General features: G+C 50.7%; 1 protein-coding gene across 1 annotated transcript; it reads right to left on the reverse strand.

The window, feature by feature from the left end:
• Positions 1–742: 742 nt before the first annotated feature.
• On the reverse strand, positions 743–12,303 carry MFSD12 (major facilitator superfamily domain containing 12). The gene is made up of 10 exons (XM_074307466.1): positions 11,931–12,303; positions 5,099–5,309; positions 3,635–3,773; positions 3,333–3,518; positions 3,084–3,176; positions 2,877–2,969; positions 2,197–2,367; positions 1,960–2,054; positions 1,701–1,831; positions 743–1,041 (listed from the first exon to the last, which is right to left on the reverse strand). The coding sequence occupies exons 1-10, from the start codon at positions 12,193–12,195 to the stop codon at positions 962–964; spliced, it is 1,464 nt and encodes a 487-aa protein (XP_074163567.1). The 5' UTR covers positions 12,196–12,303; the 3' UTR covers positions 743–961.
• Between the last annotated feature and the right edge of the window lie 6,665 nt (positions 12,304–18,968).

Raw genomic sequence — 18,968 nt, forward strand, 5'->3', positions numbered from 1 at the left:
CACAGCAGCTGCTCTTTCCTGACCAGACCAAACTCTAGTGGGAGTCCCACGTTCTGCCTGGAGCTCAGTTTGGGAGGAAACCTGACAAGTGCGACTGGCCTGTGGGCAGAGACGAGTGGCTGGGATGGGGAGGGGGAAGGGAACCGTGCCCTACATGTAGAGGGACAGAGGAAAGCTCTCTGAACATCCTTCAAGGGGCAGAGGGATAAAACTTGTTTTGTGGGGCACCTGGGAGCAGAGTACAGAAACAGCTGGGGGAAGGGGAAAAACTTTCAGAGGTAGTGAGTTCCCCAAGACTGGAGGGCCTAAAGACCAGAGCTAATGGTTAACACCCAGTGCCTGAGTCTTAATCACAACATGGCAAACAGAGGCCACACAAGATCTCTCTTGGAAAGCAAAAAAAAAAAAAAGAATCCTCTCTACAAGTCCCCACAAGGGGAGTGGGCGGGGAGATCCTGCCCATTTTGCTGAAGGAAAAAAGTGAGGTCCAGAAAGAAGTTATTTTCTACAGTCAGAGTGGGTCAAGATGCAGAATCAAGTGGTCTCCCTCTGACATACCCAAGTCCAGCCACGGCAAAGGGGCATAGGACAAGAGGCCGTGATCCTCCTTCCTCCCCTTTCACACCGAGCCAATAATCCCCCGAAGCTCAGAGGTAAGGATGAGATGACAGAAGACGATCCTGGGGTCCAGGAGGCCTCTCGATCCCCCTTCAGTCCCTCCAAGTGTGCACACCAGAACAAGTGTGGGACTCCCACACTCACAGTGGGATTTTATTTGTTAGTCCAACATTCTTTGTAAATAGCTACCAGCCCAGATCCCTGGCCAGAGAAACAGGCCGGAGACACAAACAGAAGCCCCCAGGCCAGCTGGGGGTGGTCCACTGCAGAAGATTCTGGGATCTGAGTCCCGGGAGCCAGGGAGGGGAGAATGGTCCATGTGCACCTGAGATTCCCTGAGTGTTCAGTTGACGGCGATGTCCTGGAAGGTTCCTGAGTTTGATGTAGTTGCACCTTCTGTGGGGCTGGGCCCAGATGGATCATCTGGGGATGGGAGGAGACATGGGAGAGGTGGGACACAGGGGTTGGCTCAGAACTCGGGGATGCTCCCCTCCCCCTCTGAGCCCCTCAGCTCACCCCCAAGGTCCCTGGGGAAGGATGGAGACTGGAGAGAATGGGAGGGAACCTTCCTCAGTCCTCAGCAGGGCCAGGGGAAGGGAAAGCCCCTCTGCACAGGAATCACCTCCTCCTCCCTCTGTCCCACTCCCAGCTAGTGCCTAAGCATCCTAGAAGCAGGGCATAGAAAAGGATCCTGAGGACAGAGCCGAACTCTTCCCCCCCCAAATCAGTGCTCTGCTCCGAGGGGGCCAGAGGAGAATGGGAGGCTGGGAAAAGCTGTTTTGAGGCTCGTAGACAAGATTTCAGGTTCAAATTTACATAGATTTGCATCTATTTTGTGGACTTGGGGGGGGATATCCTCCCTTGGAGCCGGGTCCTAGGACCCTGCCCCCCTCCCCTGCTAACCTGGCTATGGATAATCTCCAGAAGGACAAGAGGGAGGGGAGATGGCCTGTTGGGCAGAGGCAAAGGCCTCCCTGGCTTATTGTCTCCTGGGCCCAGCCTCTTCCCCTTTCTGAGGAAGACCCTGCCCGACCCAGGGAGAAGAGATGGGCTACGCTGGGGGAGGGGCCGGGGTGACTCACAGAATCGAACTTGGATGGGCCAGAGAAAGATGCTGCAGAGACAGAGGGCGGCGACCACGGCCACGCCTCCGGTCACGGCCACCATCACCCAGTGGTAGAAGCTCACGCAGGCCGCACAGCACAGGTCTGAGCTGGAGAGAGGCCGGCCTGTGAGCTTCCCCTCCACCAACTCGCCTGCCCCGGGCAGAGCCGAGCCAGATGGGGCCCCCCAGGCCCTGGGACTGTCCCCACCACAGCCCGTCCTCCTCCCCAGACTCACGTGCAGGGGTACAGGCTCTGGATGACCATCACAGCCAGCCCATTGGCTACCTTGTCCGAGAAGCTCATGGCGCCATACACGAAGGCCCCGCTGTTCTGGAAGGGAGAAGAGGCTGTCAGTCCTCCCCCCCCCCCATCCAGGCCGTCAGTGGGCCCTCCCCTCTGCCCCCCGTCCCGGCCGCCATGGGCAAGGCGGGCAGAGGCAGCTCCCCCCCAGCCCAGCCCAGCCCAGGCTCACCGTGTGGCTACCAATGAGGTCGGCCGTCATGGACAGGGACATGACCAGGATGGTGGCGGAGCCAATGCCCAGGAGCACGGCTGCGCCGTAGACCGCGACGCCCAGAAAGTTGGCCAGCGCCACCCAGGAGGCAAAGGCCAGGATAACCAAGAGGCCAACAAAGTAGGTCAGCTGGAGAGGGCAAGGTGGGACAGAGAGGGGGCGTGGGGTGGCCTGCGTCACACACACCAAGGCCTCTCTGGGGACTGCCCCTCCTCTCCAGCTCCCCCAAGCACCAGTCACCTCTGCCAGGGACGCTCTTTCCAGGAGAAGAGAGGCAGGAAGGGCAGCCAGAAGAGCTCCACAGACCAGGCTAATTTTACGGGCCCCACAGGAGGGAGCAGTGGACAGGAAGGGGGGGCCTGAGTTCAGATCTAGCCTCCGACACCTGATGCTAGCTGCATGACAGGACCCCGACTGCCTCCCCCCAAAACAAAGAAGGGCAGGCTCCCCCCAAGGAGAGGCTGGCAACCACTTCTAATCCGGACAGCGGCTCCCCGTGGGAACTGGCTGTGATTCCCTTCTCTGGGCCAAGGGTCTCCTATAGCTGAGATAAGGTGCCAGTGGCTGGTGGGCCCCAAGCTGTGGTCCGAGGCCTCCCGGGACCTTCCATCTCCCAGGGACTCCTTCGGTTCACTCACATTTCGACCGATGCACTTATTCACTGGCTTCATGAAGAAGGAGGAGAAGAAGCCGCTGACGTACATGACGAGGGGGATGGTCGCGATGAACTTCTGTGGGGGACGCGAATGGGGCACAGGGGTCACATGGTCTCTCACAGGCCCGCGACCTCCCTCTCCCACCCTATGCCCATCTCACTGCCCTACCCTGACATCCCTGCGTCTCACCTTGGGCAGCTTGAGGGAATAGGTCAGGTACATGGCCATGTAGGTCTGGGACAGGTTCACAATGAGCCGCGTGCTCATGTACAGCATGCCCACCTGAGGAGCGGACGGACGGGTCAGAGGAGCGGACGGGTACGTGGGGGCAGCTGAGAGTAGGGCAGAGGAAGCCAAGCGGAGGGGGCAGATCTGGGGGGGTCCCGAGTGTCGTGGCGGGGAGGCAGGTGTGAGGAGGGGCCCACAGGATGCTCCTACCTGGTAGAAGGAGGGTTCCCGCAGCCAGTGCTTCCAGAGGAGCATGGGCCGGCTGGCGGGTGGGAGCAAGGGGCTGTGTTCGCTGGGCTCCTCGAGGCCCGGCCGCTGCCGGGGATGTTCCTTGGTGCCCAGATGGAAGAGCAGGGAGAAGACGGCCCCGACACCGACCACCATCAGGGAAAGGTTCTGGGGAGGAGAGGGGGGTCAGGGCCCAGCCCGGGGGGGAACTCTGTCTCCTGGCCTGGCCTGGCCTCGCTCCCCGAAGGCTGAGCCAGGGCCCAGTCAGCAGGACCCCCGCTCACCCTAAACACTGGCACGTCCTGCAGGCCCAGCTGGTCACCAGGGCCCGAATCGGGGACCTCAGAGTGGGACCCCTGGAAATGGAGAAGCAGCCAGGCGGCTCCATACACAGTAATGTTGGCCACCACGGTGAAGGCATACCTGTGACGATGGGAGGAGGAAGAAAAGAGACAGGCTTCAGTGGGGGGAGCTACTCCTGGGCAAGGCCCGCGGCTCCCCACCCCAGCCCTGCTCCTTCCTCTCCTGAGCACTCATGAGCCAGCACAGATGTCTGGCTGTCCTTGCCCTCCCCCTAAACCACAGGGTACAACCCCCCCCTCCTAGGTCTCAGGGTGAGAGCCGAGAAGGAGGCAACTCCCATCCCCCAGCCCTGCCCCTTCCCCTATCTGGGGGCCCTGCAGCCTCCCCAGGCTTATGTAATCCTGTTGCCCAATCCATGAGCCCCATGTTCCCTGGGACAGTCTGTGAGGGGAAACCTAGACCTCTGCCGAGTCAGGGCTGCAGTGGAACCCCAGTGTGGGCTGGAGTCAATCCCCAAAGCTCACACCCCTGGAAGATCAGAGGGAGGAGCCATCGGTGCTAGGAAGGAGGCATTCTGTGATCAGCCAGTCATCCAAGACCTTTGGAGGATGTGAATGTGTTTTTATATGTTTGATATATCAATTAACAATTGATTTCTTATTCTTTTCTTTTTTTTTTGCTGAGGAAATTGGGGTTAAGTGACTAAAAGGCTAAAAAATCCTACGTGTCTGAGGTCAGCGCCCCATCCAGCTGCTCCCCAAATTGATTTCTGTTGCAATTCTATGTGTTTAAGAGTACAATTGCTGGAGGGGTCCATGACATATTCAATTGCAAACTTCTTAGCCCTGGCACATGGTGGGCATTTCATGAATGCTTGGTGGGTGATCCCCTGAAAGCGGGTTGGAGTCTTCCATCGAATAGAACCCTTCACTTAGAGCTGAAACCAGGCCCCAGGAGCTGACAGGGCCAAGCCAGAACTGGATGGTGGCTTCCTTCTATTGACTGTTATATCTATCTATCTATATATATATTTTTTTAAATTAATTTTATAATTATAACATTTTTTGACAGTACATATGCATAGGTAATTTTTTTTACAACATTATCCCTTGTATTCCCTTCTGTTCTGAATTTTTCCCTCCTTCCCTCCACTCCCTCCCCTAGATAGCAGGCATTCCCATACATATTAAATGTTATAATATATATATCAATATGTTTTTTTATTTTTAACGTCTCCCAGTGTGGGTCTGTTTTGGTCTAGTTTCCTAAGAGAAAATTGAGGTCCTGAGAAGCGGAGGGAGTGCCAGAACAGGCCCGTTGCTTTTATGTGGGGCCGGTCTCTGTAGCAGGAGAAAAGGGCAGCAGCAAAAGGGCTCCGAGAACCTCTCACAAGGGGCCCAGGGCCACCTCCCACCCGAGGGCTCCCTGAGAGTGCCCAGCATTACCTGAAGGCTGTGAGCTCTACCTTCTCGTGGTCATTGGTGACCAGCTCGGGGATCAGAGACAGGTGGGAGATCTGGGTGGCTGCCCAGCCAAACTGGAAGATCACGATGAAAGGGGCGTAGTAGACGAGGGCGGCCCACTCGGCGGTGGCGGCCGTGCAGCCCAGGCAGGGGTTAAAGATGAATGGGAAGGAGAGCAGGACACAGATGGTGCCTGGGGACAGAAGGCAGATGGTTAGAGCTGGGAGTCCTCAGGAGAGAGTCCTCCCCCTCTTGTTTCACAGAGGAGGAAACAGCCCAGAGAGAGGGAAAAATCCCCAGGGCTAGGAGCTGGGCTGGATTCGGCCTTCAGGTGGCCCAGCCCTAGCTCTGCTAGGAGGAATGAAGCGGACGCGGCTGGGCTCCCCTTGGCTTCTTACCCTCAAGTTCGGGGCCAAAGCCCCTCGTGACCATCTCCGGGCCCTGCCACCTGTGCCCCAAACTCAATACAGCCTGAAGGGAATTTTTCCCCCTCTCCCAAATCTACCCCTTCCGGCCAATCCCCCACTGAGGATCGGGGTGACACCTCTTCCTTTGCCCCAGCTTGAACCAGGAGTTGGCCCAAGAGACTGGGCCTGTGATCTTTCCCAGCAGCCTGCTCTTCTCCATTCAGTCCCCAGAGACCTTCCAGACTGCTACCTCTGCTGGCCTGCGGCCTCTGTCCTCAAGGCAGGAGGCTTTACCGTCCGGCAGAAATGACTCTGACTTTGGAGGCAGAAGACCTTGCTCTGACCCAAGCAGGGAGGCTGCCAATTCTTTTGATCCTTCCCTCACACAATTGCCAAAACAATCTCTTGGAGATGTTTGTGACCATATTAACCCTTCTCTCTTGATCAAAAACCTTCAATGGCTCCCTATTACCTCCAGGATAGACAAAAGGTAAATGGTGCATAAAGCCTTGAGCAATCTGGATTCAAATGACTTCAAATGATTCTCCTTCCCATAAGCCTGACTGAAACCAAGCTGCCCAACTAGCCAGCCTTCTCACCTGGCATCTGGGAGCCTCAAAGGTCAGTCAGCAAGACCCAAGGTCAAAGCTGACCTCAGACAATGGTGATTTAGAGCCAGAATTATGACCCAAAATGTCAGAGATGGGAGGGCCCTCAGGACCCAGATTGTAAGAAGTGGGAGTCCTTTTTGTAGTGCAAGAAACTGGAAATTAAGTAGATGCCCATTAGTTGGAGAATGACTGAATAAATTGTGGTATATGAATGTTGTGGAATATTATTGTTCTGTAAGAAACAATCAGCAGGGTGATTTTAGAGAGGCCTGGAGAGACTTACATCAATTGATGCTGAATGAGATGAGCAAAACCAGGAGATTACTATACACTTAAACAACAAAACTATACGATGATCAATTCTGGTGGACAAGGCTCTTTTCAACAATAAGGTGATGCAAGCCAGCTCCAGTGATCTTGTGATGAAGAGAGCCACATACACCCAGAGAGAGGACTGTGGAAACGAGGAGCAGATCACAACATAACATTCTCACTCTTTTTTGATGTTGTTTGCTTGCATTTTATTTTTTTCTCATTTTTTTCCTTTTTGATTTAATTTTTCTTGTGCAGCAAAATAATTGTATAAATATGTATGCATATAATGGATTTAACATATATTTTAACATCTTTTAACATATATTAAATTACTTGCTATCTAGAGGAGGGGTAGGTAGAAAGGGGGGAAATTGCAACACAAGGTTTTGCAAGGGTTAATGTTGAAAAATTATCCATGCATATTTTCTGAAAATTAAGAAACTTCAATTAAAAAAAAAAAAGTGGGAGGACTCTTAGGATCCAGAATGTCAGAGGTGGGAGAGCCTTTAGGATATACAAGATGAGAAGTGGGAAGGTCCTTAGAGATTATCTAATCTAACACTTTTTCACAGATGGGCCAAATAACATCCACAATTGAAAATGGCTTGGTGAGGTCACCCCCAACTCTGTGCCAGAACCCAGGTTTCCTTACTCTTAGCTCAGAAGTTTTCCCCAGCACCATCTCACTGTGATTAGCATGGGACCCAATTGGTCCTAAGGGAGGAGGAGAGAAAGAGAGAGGGAGAGGGGGAGAGAGGGGTAGGAAAGGGAGGAGATGGGAAGAGTGTGAGTGTGTGAGTGTGTGTGTGTGTGTGTGTGTGTGTGTGTGTGTGTGTGTGTGTGTTTGTATGTATAGAAAGAAAGAGAGAAGAGGAGACAGGGGCCCAAGTGATTTAAAAAAAAACAAAACAAAACAAAACAAAAAACAAAACCCTTTCACTCTTCAGCCACCCAGCCCAAGCAAACCAAGATCATCATCAGGCTTAGGCTTCCAAATCCAGTTCAAGTCAATGACTTGGGGCACTCGCCATGTGTCTCCAAGGTCCTCCCCAACTCCAACATTTTGATTTGCTCAAGCTCTGACCTCCGGGGAAAGCGATCCTTTTGCTTCCCCCTTAAAGGGAGAGTCTACCACCTAACCTCCCTCTGCCAGAGCTTCAGACTGGTCACGGGTGACATAATCTATAGTCTTATTCCCATACTACCCACCTTCCTTCCTTTCTTCCTTCCTTCCCTCCCCTCATGACTTCAAATTTAGGAAGTGAAACCAAAATGGGCTCTCTTGGGTTTCTCAGGAACTCACTGGAGTTAAAGGACACAGGAAAGGAGGGAACCCAGTATTTCCAAACTAACTCCCTTAGGGGCAAGTCACTCCCGCCCCCCCCATGATTCAGTTTTTATGAAACAAGGTCTATACTTCTAAGGTCTGTTCCAGATCTAAATAAAACTTGATGATCCCTTAACATGTTTTATTTAACATGTTTAACATGTACTCCAGAGCCATCTGTGCCAGAACTCAAAAGAAGCCTTAGCCTTTAGATTCCTGTAGAGCTGGCAATTTTGCCCATTCTCACTCACTTCCCCTGCCAGGGTTAATGATTCCTTGGAGGCTGACGTGAGGAAGAGACACTCAGTCTTCATCACCTCCTGTAGGGAGTACTTAGATTATCTGTATTTCCCTATAAGGAAGAGGCTTCCAAGAGAGGGCTACCTCTCCTCCAAAAACTCAGTAAGGGGAAAGAGACACAGATCTGGATTTCATGCCCTTGAGGGACAAAAGACTGGCCTTTTGTCTCTACACTCAAAACAGAACTTCAGGATACAGGAGAGGAAAGAGGGGAAAAGAAAGACAGAGGAAAGGGGGAGAAAAGAGATGGAAGGAAGAAAGGAGGGAGAGAGGGAGAAACGGGAGAGAGACATATACACAGAAAGAGAGGAGAGATACAGAGGGAAAGACAGAGACAGAGAGGAGAGACAAAAATAGAGGCAGAAAAAGAGAGAGAGACAGAGACAGAGAGAGTTGTTGAGAGGGAGGAATCACTTTTCCTAGGAAACACCAGAACAAGGAATCCAAGACCATTTCTCCCTGAATCAATCTCCCCCCACCAGCACCTCAATCTGAATGTAACTAAAACCAAGCTCATCTCTTTCCCCAGCCCTGATCTCCCTCCTCCTGTCCAAGGCAGATCTTCCACGTTTGCACCCTTGGAGAGCTCTTCAGTGCCCTCTCTTGCCCCTGCCTTTTTTATTGGAGCACTGTGTTGCTCTCTGCTGTCTCTAATAAATCAAGGAAAGCTGGATTCCGATTTTTGAGCTTTCTCTCAGCTCTGAATCTTAGACCCTGTCACTCCAACAAATTCCCCAACATCCTTCCCCACCTCTGGTTATTAGTGAGACAAGGAAATCTGAAGGAGTTGTGTCTGGCATTTGGGACCCTACATTTTCCACAGTTCTCTCAAATGACTTCCCTCCAAACTTTCCGGGCTGCATCCAATCCCTGGGCATCCCCATCAGGACCTTGATTCACCCAACCTAAATGCTCCATCTGTCTTAGAACTGGAGTATCCTCCCAACAGACTTAGATAGACTGGGTTGCTTGAGGCAATTCAGTTAGAAGGTGGAGAGAAGAAGATCCCAGGAAGCAATAACTTGAGGCAGGATTGTGAGCAGTTCCTCCAAATCTCAGCAGCTAGGGAGACAACCTGGCATAGCTTCCTGTAACTTGTCTGGCCAACTAGGTGCAAAATGCAGTTGTTTCCACACTACAGATGTAATTACAGCACTGCCAGGGCCTCCTAAATTTCATTACCCTGGGAACAAAGCTATAACGGGCACATACTAATTATACCTTGGCTCCTTTGCCTCCTTTTTCCACACTGCTTCCCATTTTTAAAGCTCTCCTGACCTCCCACAGTGGGTAATGACTCGCCCCTAGACCTCAAATCGCACCTTGTTCTTCCCCTCTTTAATCTACTTAACCATAACACATCACTTTACATGACATTTGTGTTGGTGTCTTTTGTGGTTCCCAGAGAGCAACAACCCAATCAAGCACTATTCCAGCAGCCAAAGTTCAGCACATAAATGCTTGTGGAATGAATGAGTCAAGGAGATCATTGAGTGAATGAGGAAGGTGGCCAGTGAATGAATGAGGTGTCCGAACGTAGAGCACCCCTCACTTAGCCAAAGTGGGAGGAAGAGGGAAATGGCTTGGGCTGAGGAAGGGAGAAGTGTCCCTGTGTGTGGGAATGTGTGCTAAAAACGAGAGGGGAAGAAGAGCTGACCCAGACCAGTATCAATCTCGACATCTAGATATCAAGTTGTAGAGTTTATCTCCGGAAGTCAAGATCTGTCCAGCTCTTGGGCCTCGGCCACTTGCACTGGAGGCTAGATACGCTAAGCGCAAGACCCAAGACAATCTTACTTCTTTTTGCCCAGTTCTTGGCAACCAGTCTCCCCCTGCTCATACACACCTATCCCTTCCTAGGTCATCACCTGCCCCACCCCAGGAGTGAGTCTAACTCATAATGGAACAAGAAACCCCAAAGAAAGCTCTATATGAGCATCTCCTCTATAGCTTAGCTGACAAAAAGTGCCTGTCTAACCCCTCTGGTTTAAGGAGTTGTGAGGAAGGGCACTAGCTCATTCTACTTCTGAACAACTCCATTTGTTAGGAAGGCTTTCCTTACGTCGAGTCTGAATCTGTCTGCGAGTTCCATCCACAGCTTCTAGCTCTGTCCCTGCTGCTTCTGATCTCTTTTGTACCCTCAAAATTCTCGAACCTTATCATGCCAGACTCTTCCTTCATCCGGCCTAAACACGGCCAGTTCTTTTAATGCTATGCTCTAATTCAAAGCATTTCTGCTCATCCTTAAGACTCTCCACTTTATTGATGCCCTAAAATATGATACCCCAAAGCACACCTGGGGCTTCGATTTCACGTTCAGCTGCTTATTTACTCTGTAACCTGACTGGAAACTTGGTTTTCCTATCTGTCAAAGAGAAAATAATCAGCAAGGGAGGTGGAGAAAGTCACGTGAGAGAAAAGGGATGGAAAGATGTTTAGGAGAAATGTTTGAAATATGACTTCAGATTCTCTAATTTTTCAGAAATTAACATGCAATAACAGAGAAGTTGACAGACAGAGCTGGCCTTTCCTACAAACTTAAGAGAGGAATACAGTGCTCTGAACCTCCTCCTGGGGACCTGGTCACTGGTCTGACTCCATTATTGTGTGAAAAAGGTCATTTCTCTTCCAGGGGAGACAGGCATTGCAAGGACTACAGTGACCCTTCTGGAAAGGAGGAAAATGAGGGCTATGGACCCTGGACTCCTGCACAGATTTCGCCACAGCATTGCAGAGTCTCAGCAGATACCTGGTCAGCATCGGAGGTGACTCCACCCTGTGCTCAGGAAACACTAACCCAACCCTTGCACAGCAAGTGGCCTTTACCAGCGCCCCTGAAACAGCCACAAGATAGAAGTGAGGGGTAGGAGGAGGGAGATTGTACGAGGCCCCAGAGGGATCTTTCCTTTCTGTCTCTTGCAAAACAACCCTTAATAAGTCCCAGTGCCTTTGGTCCTTGCCCTGCAGGGCAAGGGGATGGGGCACATCACCTGACTTCTAGGAACCTGCTTAATCATCAGAATATATCACCCAAATTCAATCAAATGCCAGTCTGAACCGTACAAGATCCTCACATCCCAGCCGATCACAAAGATCCAAGGGGGAGAACAGGGGAAAATAAATTACATCCTCCTAAGATATTGGGTGAGGAGGTTAAAGTTCCGAAGGGTGGAGGCTCGGGCCTGGCCTTATCAGCACATCCCTTCCACATTCAAAGGCAAGGCCAACAGCGGAGGACACCCTCTAGGGCAGCCCCGAAACTCCCTTGGGTTCCTCGCACACTTGCCTCCACCCCGACCCCAACAGTTTCGCCCTTTGTCAAGCTTCCTGAACCAGGACCCAATGATCCCTCCTCCTCGCCCTTCCCCCGGCCCCCTCATGGTACAGGCTATGTAAACTGTCCCTCCTCCCCAGCAGCAGAGCCCCCAGGTTCTTTCACGGGGATGACCCCCCTCAAAGGTCACTGGACAGTGACCCCCACAATTCTCCTGACTGACTTAGGACTGTCGGACATACACAGACACAGACACAGACACAGACACACACACACACTCACACACACACACACTCACACACTGCCCCTTCCAAAGCACAGACAGGCCCGTCAGCGCTTACTTCATAGATTGACCTGCCAAGTTCATGGCCTCTCTCCCGCCAATCATCCATTTTGGAAAGATGGAGAAAAATGCTGAAGTTGGGGAAGCGCGGGACGGGACCGAGGCGCGCGCTGCGCTGCAGGGGGGACATCACAGGCAGGGCCACAGAAAGGGGGGGCCCCTCAGGCAGCAGAGGAAAAGGTGGGACACCGCGGAAGGACTAGGGGACACAAGGACGAGGGGGGGGGGGGGCCTTACCGACCAGATGCCAGGACTTTCGCGGGCCGTAGCGGCCACAGCAGCCCCCGGAGCGGTCCGCCTCGTAGCCCACGAGGGGCGTGCACACGCCGTCGGCCAGCTGGCCCAGCAGCAGCAGGACGCCGGCGCCCCAGGAGCTGTAGCTCTGCACCGAGTGCAGGTACAGCAGCAGGTAGGTGAACCACATGGAGGCGCACAGGTCGTTCAGGAAGTGGCCCACGGCATAGCTGAGCCGAGCCACCAGCGGCAGCCCCGGCTCCGCCATGGCCCGGCCCGCCCGCCCCCCGCCTCGGGCCGCCGGGCCGGCTCCCCGCGGTGCGGCCCGGAGTCCGCCGCTCGGCCGTCCTCCCTCGGCGGGGCTGCTCCGTTTCCGCCCCGATCACTCGCTCGGCCTTGCTTTGGACTGGTCACTCTCCGAGCCGGCCTCTGCCGTCCAGTCTCTCTCCGGGCCGGTCACTTCGCGGACTGTCAGTGTGCGGACGGGCCTAGCGGCTCACACGGCCCGGATCATTCCTCCGGCAGAGCTGGCTGGTCGCCGTGCCCTCTCCCGGAGCTGGCTGTCCTGAATGGGACTCTTGCCTTCCGCGGTCACGCGTGGGAGTTCCCTGGCGACACCCGGCCCTCTGACACTCTGCCCGCCGATCCCTCCTCCGCCCAGCCCCGCACGGAAAAGCCCCTTCCGCGAGCTCGGAACCAGGAGCCGGCTTCGTCGCCAATCCCACCTGAAGCACCCGGAGCAGCGGTCTCACACACTGAAGTGCCGGGGCCAACAACTCTAGGAGCAGGGGAGGGGGGGGATTCCCGGCAACTGGCGGGTGCCTTGGCCAATAGGCGCCGGGAGCCGGGAGCCGGCCGGCCTCTCAAGAGGTCAGGGGGGCGGGATCCTAAGAGGTTAGTCCCGCCCCAGTCTCCTCCCAGACCTCAGCTGGGTCCCAGAACCCTGAGGATATGCGGAGGTCTGGGCTGGCCGGAGCAGGAGCCTCAGCTGGAGCGTCCCCCCCCTTCCCGGGGCTATGGAGCGGCGGAGGGAGGAGGGACTGCCCCTCCTCGGACTCAGCCACGCCCAGGCCCCCGGCGGGACCCTGCGGTTAGCTGGCGCCTCTCCAAACTACCCCACTTTTCCGGGGCCCCGGGGCAGGAGTGGAGCGGAACGCTCCCCGCTTTCCTTCTGTCTTCCCGCTTCCCCTCTTCTCCGTTCTTCCTCCTCCCGCTCCCCTTTTCCCTTCTCTCCCTCCTCTCGCTCCCTCTCCCCTTCCCCCCCTCCCCTTTCTCTCCCTCCTTCCTCTCCTCACGCTCCCCCTCTTTTCCCCCCCTTCCTCCTCTCTCCCTCCTCTTGCTCCCCCTCCTCCTCCTTTCTCCCTTCCTCCCTTCCCCCTCCCCGGAGGCCGCCTTCTAGAAAGCAGTGCAGGCGAAGGAATGCACGCATGGACACCTAAGGACCCGAGGGAAAGGGTCAGCCTCAGACCCTGCTCCTGGAGCTGACCGACGCCGCTGGGAAGAGCGAGGAACATTCACGCCGTTCTGCACCCCACACACTTATCTAAGGCTCTTCCACAAGCGCTGCTTCGGGCGGTGCGCCCCCACCACCCCACGCTGGACGCGCACCCTTTGTGGCCGGCACCGCGTGGGGAATCCCAGCGGGCGCTTAAATGGTTAACCGCGCTAGTTGAGCCTGGCAGCTTTAAACCTCCCCCTTTCTCTTTGGCTGCCGGCTGGGGTGGTGGAGGAGTGGGGCGGACCTTCGGGCGAGGGTGGGGACTACAGATGGGCGATTACTTCTGGGAGAGAAATAAACTAGAAAAAAAAAAAAAAGAGGTCAATTCGATTAAGATTCTGATTAAACCCCTTCCAGCGGCTTCTGACCCGTTATTGACCAACCTACAAGCAATTATTAAGAGCTTGACATCTATCTACCCAATATCCTGCGCAGAGATTGTATTTTTAAGCCCGGAACTTTGCTGTGCTAAGCGAATATGGTTTCATGTCCCATAACCGTGTGTTTAGCCAGGGACGGAGAACAGGAAACAGATCTGGAAGAATCTCAGGTCCTCCATTTCCACTTTACAGTATTCCCACCATGCCTCTTCTGACGCTGCCTCCTGGACTGCACAGCCTCTCGTCCTGAGCCTCACTAGCCGGGTTCTGAGCCAGACGTAGCCGTGGGACCCCGGGCACGCCGCTGCACCTCCTTCAGTCTATTTCCTCTTCTGTTAAACGGGGATAATAATAGCACCTCTCAGGGATGTTTTGAGGATCAAATGAGATACTTGAAACACGCTCAACACAGTACCTGGGACATAGCAAAACGTGTTCCTTTGCTCCCTTCCCTTCAATGCCTCTTTTCAACTGGGACCCGCTGTTCTTAACGGTATCTTCTGGTTGCAAATGCAACTTCTTCCATGAGACTGACTTTGGAATACCTGCAGCCTGCAATCACGTCCCTCCTAAGTCTTCTGCAAACTAAATCTTCCCCGTCCCTCAGCAGATCTGCGTTCATCTTTTATGGCCTTTCACTAGCCTGGTTGGCTTTCCAGATTTTCAATGTCCTTCCCACATATGTAACCCGGAATTGAACACTAAGGTCCAGATATGCATCTTAACATCATAGATTCTGAGCTGGAAGACTTTATTAAAAATTTTTTTTAAGTCCTACCCTCTCCCTGGTAAGCCAAACTAGGAAAAGGAAGTCCATAAAAATTAAATGATTTGTCCAAGCCAACAGAGGCAATGAATGCCGGATCTGGGACCTTTCTCTCCACCCCCAGCCCAATCTTGGACGCGAGCACTCTCTTAATGCAAGAGAAAATTAGGGGATTTTACGAACAGTTGCTCACTGAGTGGGTAGTGGAGTAGGATAGTGACGCAGCTCTAACTCATTAATGATGAATCAATTGAGGAGCATTTACTATGTAGCTGCTATGTTCAGAGCACTTAAATTTATGACTGTTTATTACTGTAACATAGAAGTAATCATCCCTGCTCCTTTCTCCCTCCTAGATTGTGAAGATGAGTGAGTTTAGAGAGAATTTTGCAAAGTAAAAAGGGAAAGAAGCTTGAGTACCAAGGAACTGAAGGGTGAAATTTGAGGGTGATTAGACCTTAAAATATAGTCAGAGCTAGAAGGAAACTTAGGACATAGAACAACGTCAGAGCTGGTTTGTATCAGAACATAAAATGTTAGAGATGCAAGGAACTTATCTTACGATGAGAAAACTGAGGTGCAAGGGGGGTAAGTGGTTTCCCCCAGGTCAATGGGAGTGCCACAAGTGGAAACCAGGCATTCTGGGCTTCACAGGGAGAAGCAGATGTGAATACAAAGGAAAAAAAAAAAAACTGGAGACACGGAGAAGTTTAATATTCTAAATATCCCTCCCTATTGGCTCCCCCTTTCCCCATCTCTGCATGAGGCTGGCTCAGTAGCTAGGTTCTTTCCTAATAACTAATCTCAGCAGCTTCCCATAGAAGATCAAATATCCCTCAGACTCTTCCTGCAAATATTTCCTCTGTTCCCCCTTCAGATCTTAGCCACAATCTCTCTTGATCTTCCCGGCTCTTCAGAACCAAATCCTGCTGAATTTAGAGGTTGCCCAGATCAGATAGAAATTGCTTTAGATCTGAAAAAATGCTTCAGGAAATGGATTGGAGCCTGAATGTAGAGGTGTGGAGTAGAATAGAGACCCTGATGAAAGTCTGTCTTTTACCCCCAGCTTCGGAAAGACAGGAAACTCAAGAGTTTCATAAAGTCAAATCAAAAGAAAATTGCTTCTCTTGTGGTCAGTGGTATGGTTGTGTTCCTATTAGAACCCTTCTGAAGACACTTGGATGCCAAGGTCACTTTCCTGCTGTGGACTCAAACACATACAGATAGACCCTCCAAAAGAGTATTTTCAGACTTCTTTCTTTCACAAGACAAACCCTTACTCCTCTTATCCTCTCCTTTGGGGGGCTTTACATATATATATCAATATTCTGAATTGCAGTGGATAAGACCTGAGTTCTACTCTGCCTACCATTCGTGGAAACACTTTGTAAACCTTAAGAACTATATAAATGCTATTATTATTATTGTTATCACCTCAATCTGCTGGACCTAAAGGAACACAGAACAGAACCTTAAAGCCAAAAGAGGGACTTAGAGCATACAATTATAGAAGACCATGGTGTAGTTTCCACATGTCAGTATCCGAGTATTTCTCTGTGTGGGTCCCTGTTTAAGTCTCTTCAGAAGTCTGTGTGCATGTCAGCACATCTCTATATATCTCGAATTTTGTCTGTCCCTGACCACGACCACATTCCCCATCAGGAAAATGGCCCGAGCATCCTAGTTTTCCAGAAGGCTAGGACTCAGTTGGTTAAAAGAGTGCATAGAATATCTAATCTGGAGTTAGGAATACCTATGTTCAAACTCTGCCTTAAGCACTTATTAGCTGTTCTGGAGAAAGCATTTAACTTTTCCAGGTCTCCCTTTCTTTAAAATCAGAGAGTTGGAATTAAGAATTTCTATTATCTGCCCTTAACTATGGAGATATAGAAGAAACCCTGCCCTCGAGAGCTAATTGTTTGGTTGAGAAACATTTGGAGAATAAAAGCTATCACTAGACCAGTTGTAATCTGTGCAGATCATTGAGACAGATTGGGCTAGAGGAGATGAGTGGAAAGATTTCTCCTAGACAGGTATTGCAATGGATAGAGCAACAAGACTAGAGTGAAGAAAACCTGAGTACAAATTTGACCTCGGACAGTAGTTGTGTGATCTTAGGCAAATCATATAACCTCTGTTTGCCTCAGTTTACTCATCTGTAAAATGAGGATAATAATAGCACCTACCTTCCAGGATTGTTGTGAGGATCAAATAAGATGCTAATTATAAAGCACTTAGCTCAGTGCTAGTAAACTCAATATAAATGTTAGCTATTACTGTCTAATGAGTTGTTGCGGGGAAGGCTACTGAGATTTTGCAGAGGGAAGGAGATGACTCTTTGAAGAGTGGGTAGGATTTATGATTTCAGAAATTAGCCTTAGATAAATAGATTAGTATAAAAGGAGAAAGGTTTTATTAGAGGGTGGGTTCTATAGGCTAGATTAATGCCAAATAGGGAGGGAATTGGGCAACCAAAAGATTTAAGTTAAAATTTAGCCTTAAATTGATGTCAGAAATGGCTTCTGGGTCTGTCTTCCACCCAAGTCTGTGTCCTTGGCAGCCCTCAGAAATAGTTGAGAATGAAAAGCACGCTTATTCCTAGGCCACCTGAGTAAGAGTCTCACCTTCTAGGGATTTTTCTGACCCTCCAGTGGCCTGGTTCTGCTCCCATTCTGGACCCTTCTGGAGGAACCAGGCTTCTAGCTGGGATCATTCTCCTATCATCAAATCCTGCCCAAGACCCAGTATCTATAGAACTCATCTGTCTTTCCTGCTCCATCAATCCTTTTCCTTTGGGGCTTCACACACATGGATTTAGAAACCTTTCAACCTTGGTTTGTTGGACCTGAAGGACACAGAACAAAACAGGTCCACAATAGAAGAGACCTTAGAACACAGGATGGACCTGACATGAATGGGAGAGAGATCTGCTATCTTCATGAGGCAGTGTAGTCTCCCAGGAAGACTTCACAGACTGGGTGACTGCTACCCACTTCTGGGGATTCGTGGGGAAAAAATTGGTACTGTAGAATTGGATTTAATTTACCAAACATTTATTAAGTGCCTATACTGTGCCAGATACAAAAACAAAAAGGAAATTCTACCTGCCCACAGGCATTGAGGGGTGGGAAAGAGTGGGGAAGAAAATTAAATTTATACCCTCCACTTCCTCAGTTGATGGACTCAGTGCAGACTGAGACCACTTTTTTTTTTTTTAATGGATGTAGACAATTTGCTTATGGTTGTAACCAGGGTCTTGCTTTCTGATTTAGTGGAAGGGGGCAGCGAGAGAGAATTTGTATCAAAAAATAAGATTTAATTTTAAAAAGAGGAAAAGCATCTTATAAAACAGCCCCTGTACTTTGAAGAAAGCAACACTATGAAATATATGAAATATTAGATAAGGGAGACCACTTTGCAAAGATATGGAGATGAGAGATGGAGTATTATGCATGGAGAAGGAATTCAGAAATTATTGTCAAGGATTAAGAAGTCTTAGAAATGATACCTGTAGTCAAAATAAGAGGGAAGAGATAGCAGAGCTCTCCCAATATTCCCCTTCAAACAACTTTAAAATAGCACCTAAAATCAAATTCTAGAAAAACTAGCAAAAGATTAGATTGAAATCCTTTTCCAAGCCAAGACAACTTAGGAAGTCAAAAGAAGTCTATAATACTGGAGTGAGGGCTGACAGGGAGCATACTTGAATTAGTTGTAAGCCTTGAAGGCATCCATGGCAGTAGCTACAGCAGCTTCCAGAGCTCTCACCTCAGAGATGGCAAGGGAACTGGACAGCAGGACAGAAAGACATAACAGTGAAGCCTTACTGGCCCAGGACCAGGTACTGTTTGTTCACTTCATTACATGTATGCAATTGCAGGGTAGAGAGGAATATTTACAGTCACAAGGGAGCAACAATGTTTTTGGCTACAAGAGATCAGAGTACAGACCAGGACAGCAGTCAACATGCTTCTTCCTAAATCACATTACTTGTAAGCATCAAAAACTTTGACCCCTGAGAACTGGATGTGTAAACAGCATAGGGAAGGTGGAGAAAGAAAGAAGGGGAAGAAAGCCTGAAACTTAGGTAGGTGTCCACCCCCACCAAGGAGGATAGAGCTTAACTTTAACATAAAGTTCAAAGTCAGGAAACAGATGAGCAAATACTAAGAATCTTACCATAAAATGTTACTATGGTAACAGGAAAGATCAAGACTAGATCAGGAGAAAAAAGACAATGATGTGAAAACATCTACAAGGGGAGTCTCAAAGAAAAGCTCAAATTGGACACAAGCCCAGCAAGAATTCCTGAAAAAATGTTAAAAAAAAAAAAAAGAGGTGAAAATACATTGTAACAGTGATAGAAGAAAAATTGGGAAGAGAAATGAAAATTATTG

The sequence above is a fragment of the Sminthopsis crassicaudata genome, chromosome 1 (assembly GCF_048593235.1).
Source record: "Sminthopsis crassicaudata isolate SCR6 chromosome 1, ASM4859323v1, whole genome shotgun sequence".
NCBI lineage: Eukaryota > Metazoa > Chordata > Mammalia > Dasyuromorphia > Dasyuridae > Sminthopsis > Sminthopsis crassicaudata.

Bases quoted from the DNA above. Each gene is read 5' to 3' on its own strand.
- MFSD12 (XM_074307466.1), bottom strand. From the start codon at position 12,195: ATGGCGGAGCCGGGGCTGCCGCTGGTGGCTCGGCTCAGCTATGCCGTG. The intron at 3,519-3,634 runs GTGAGCGGGGGT...TCTCCTCCCCAG, and splicing joins AGGACGTGCCAGTGTTTAGG to AACCTTTCCCTGATGGTGGT. The intron at 2,970-3,083 runs GTGAGACGCAGG...CGTCCCCCACAG, and splicing joins ATTCCCTCAAGCTGCCCAAG to AAGTTCATCGCGACCATCCC.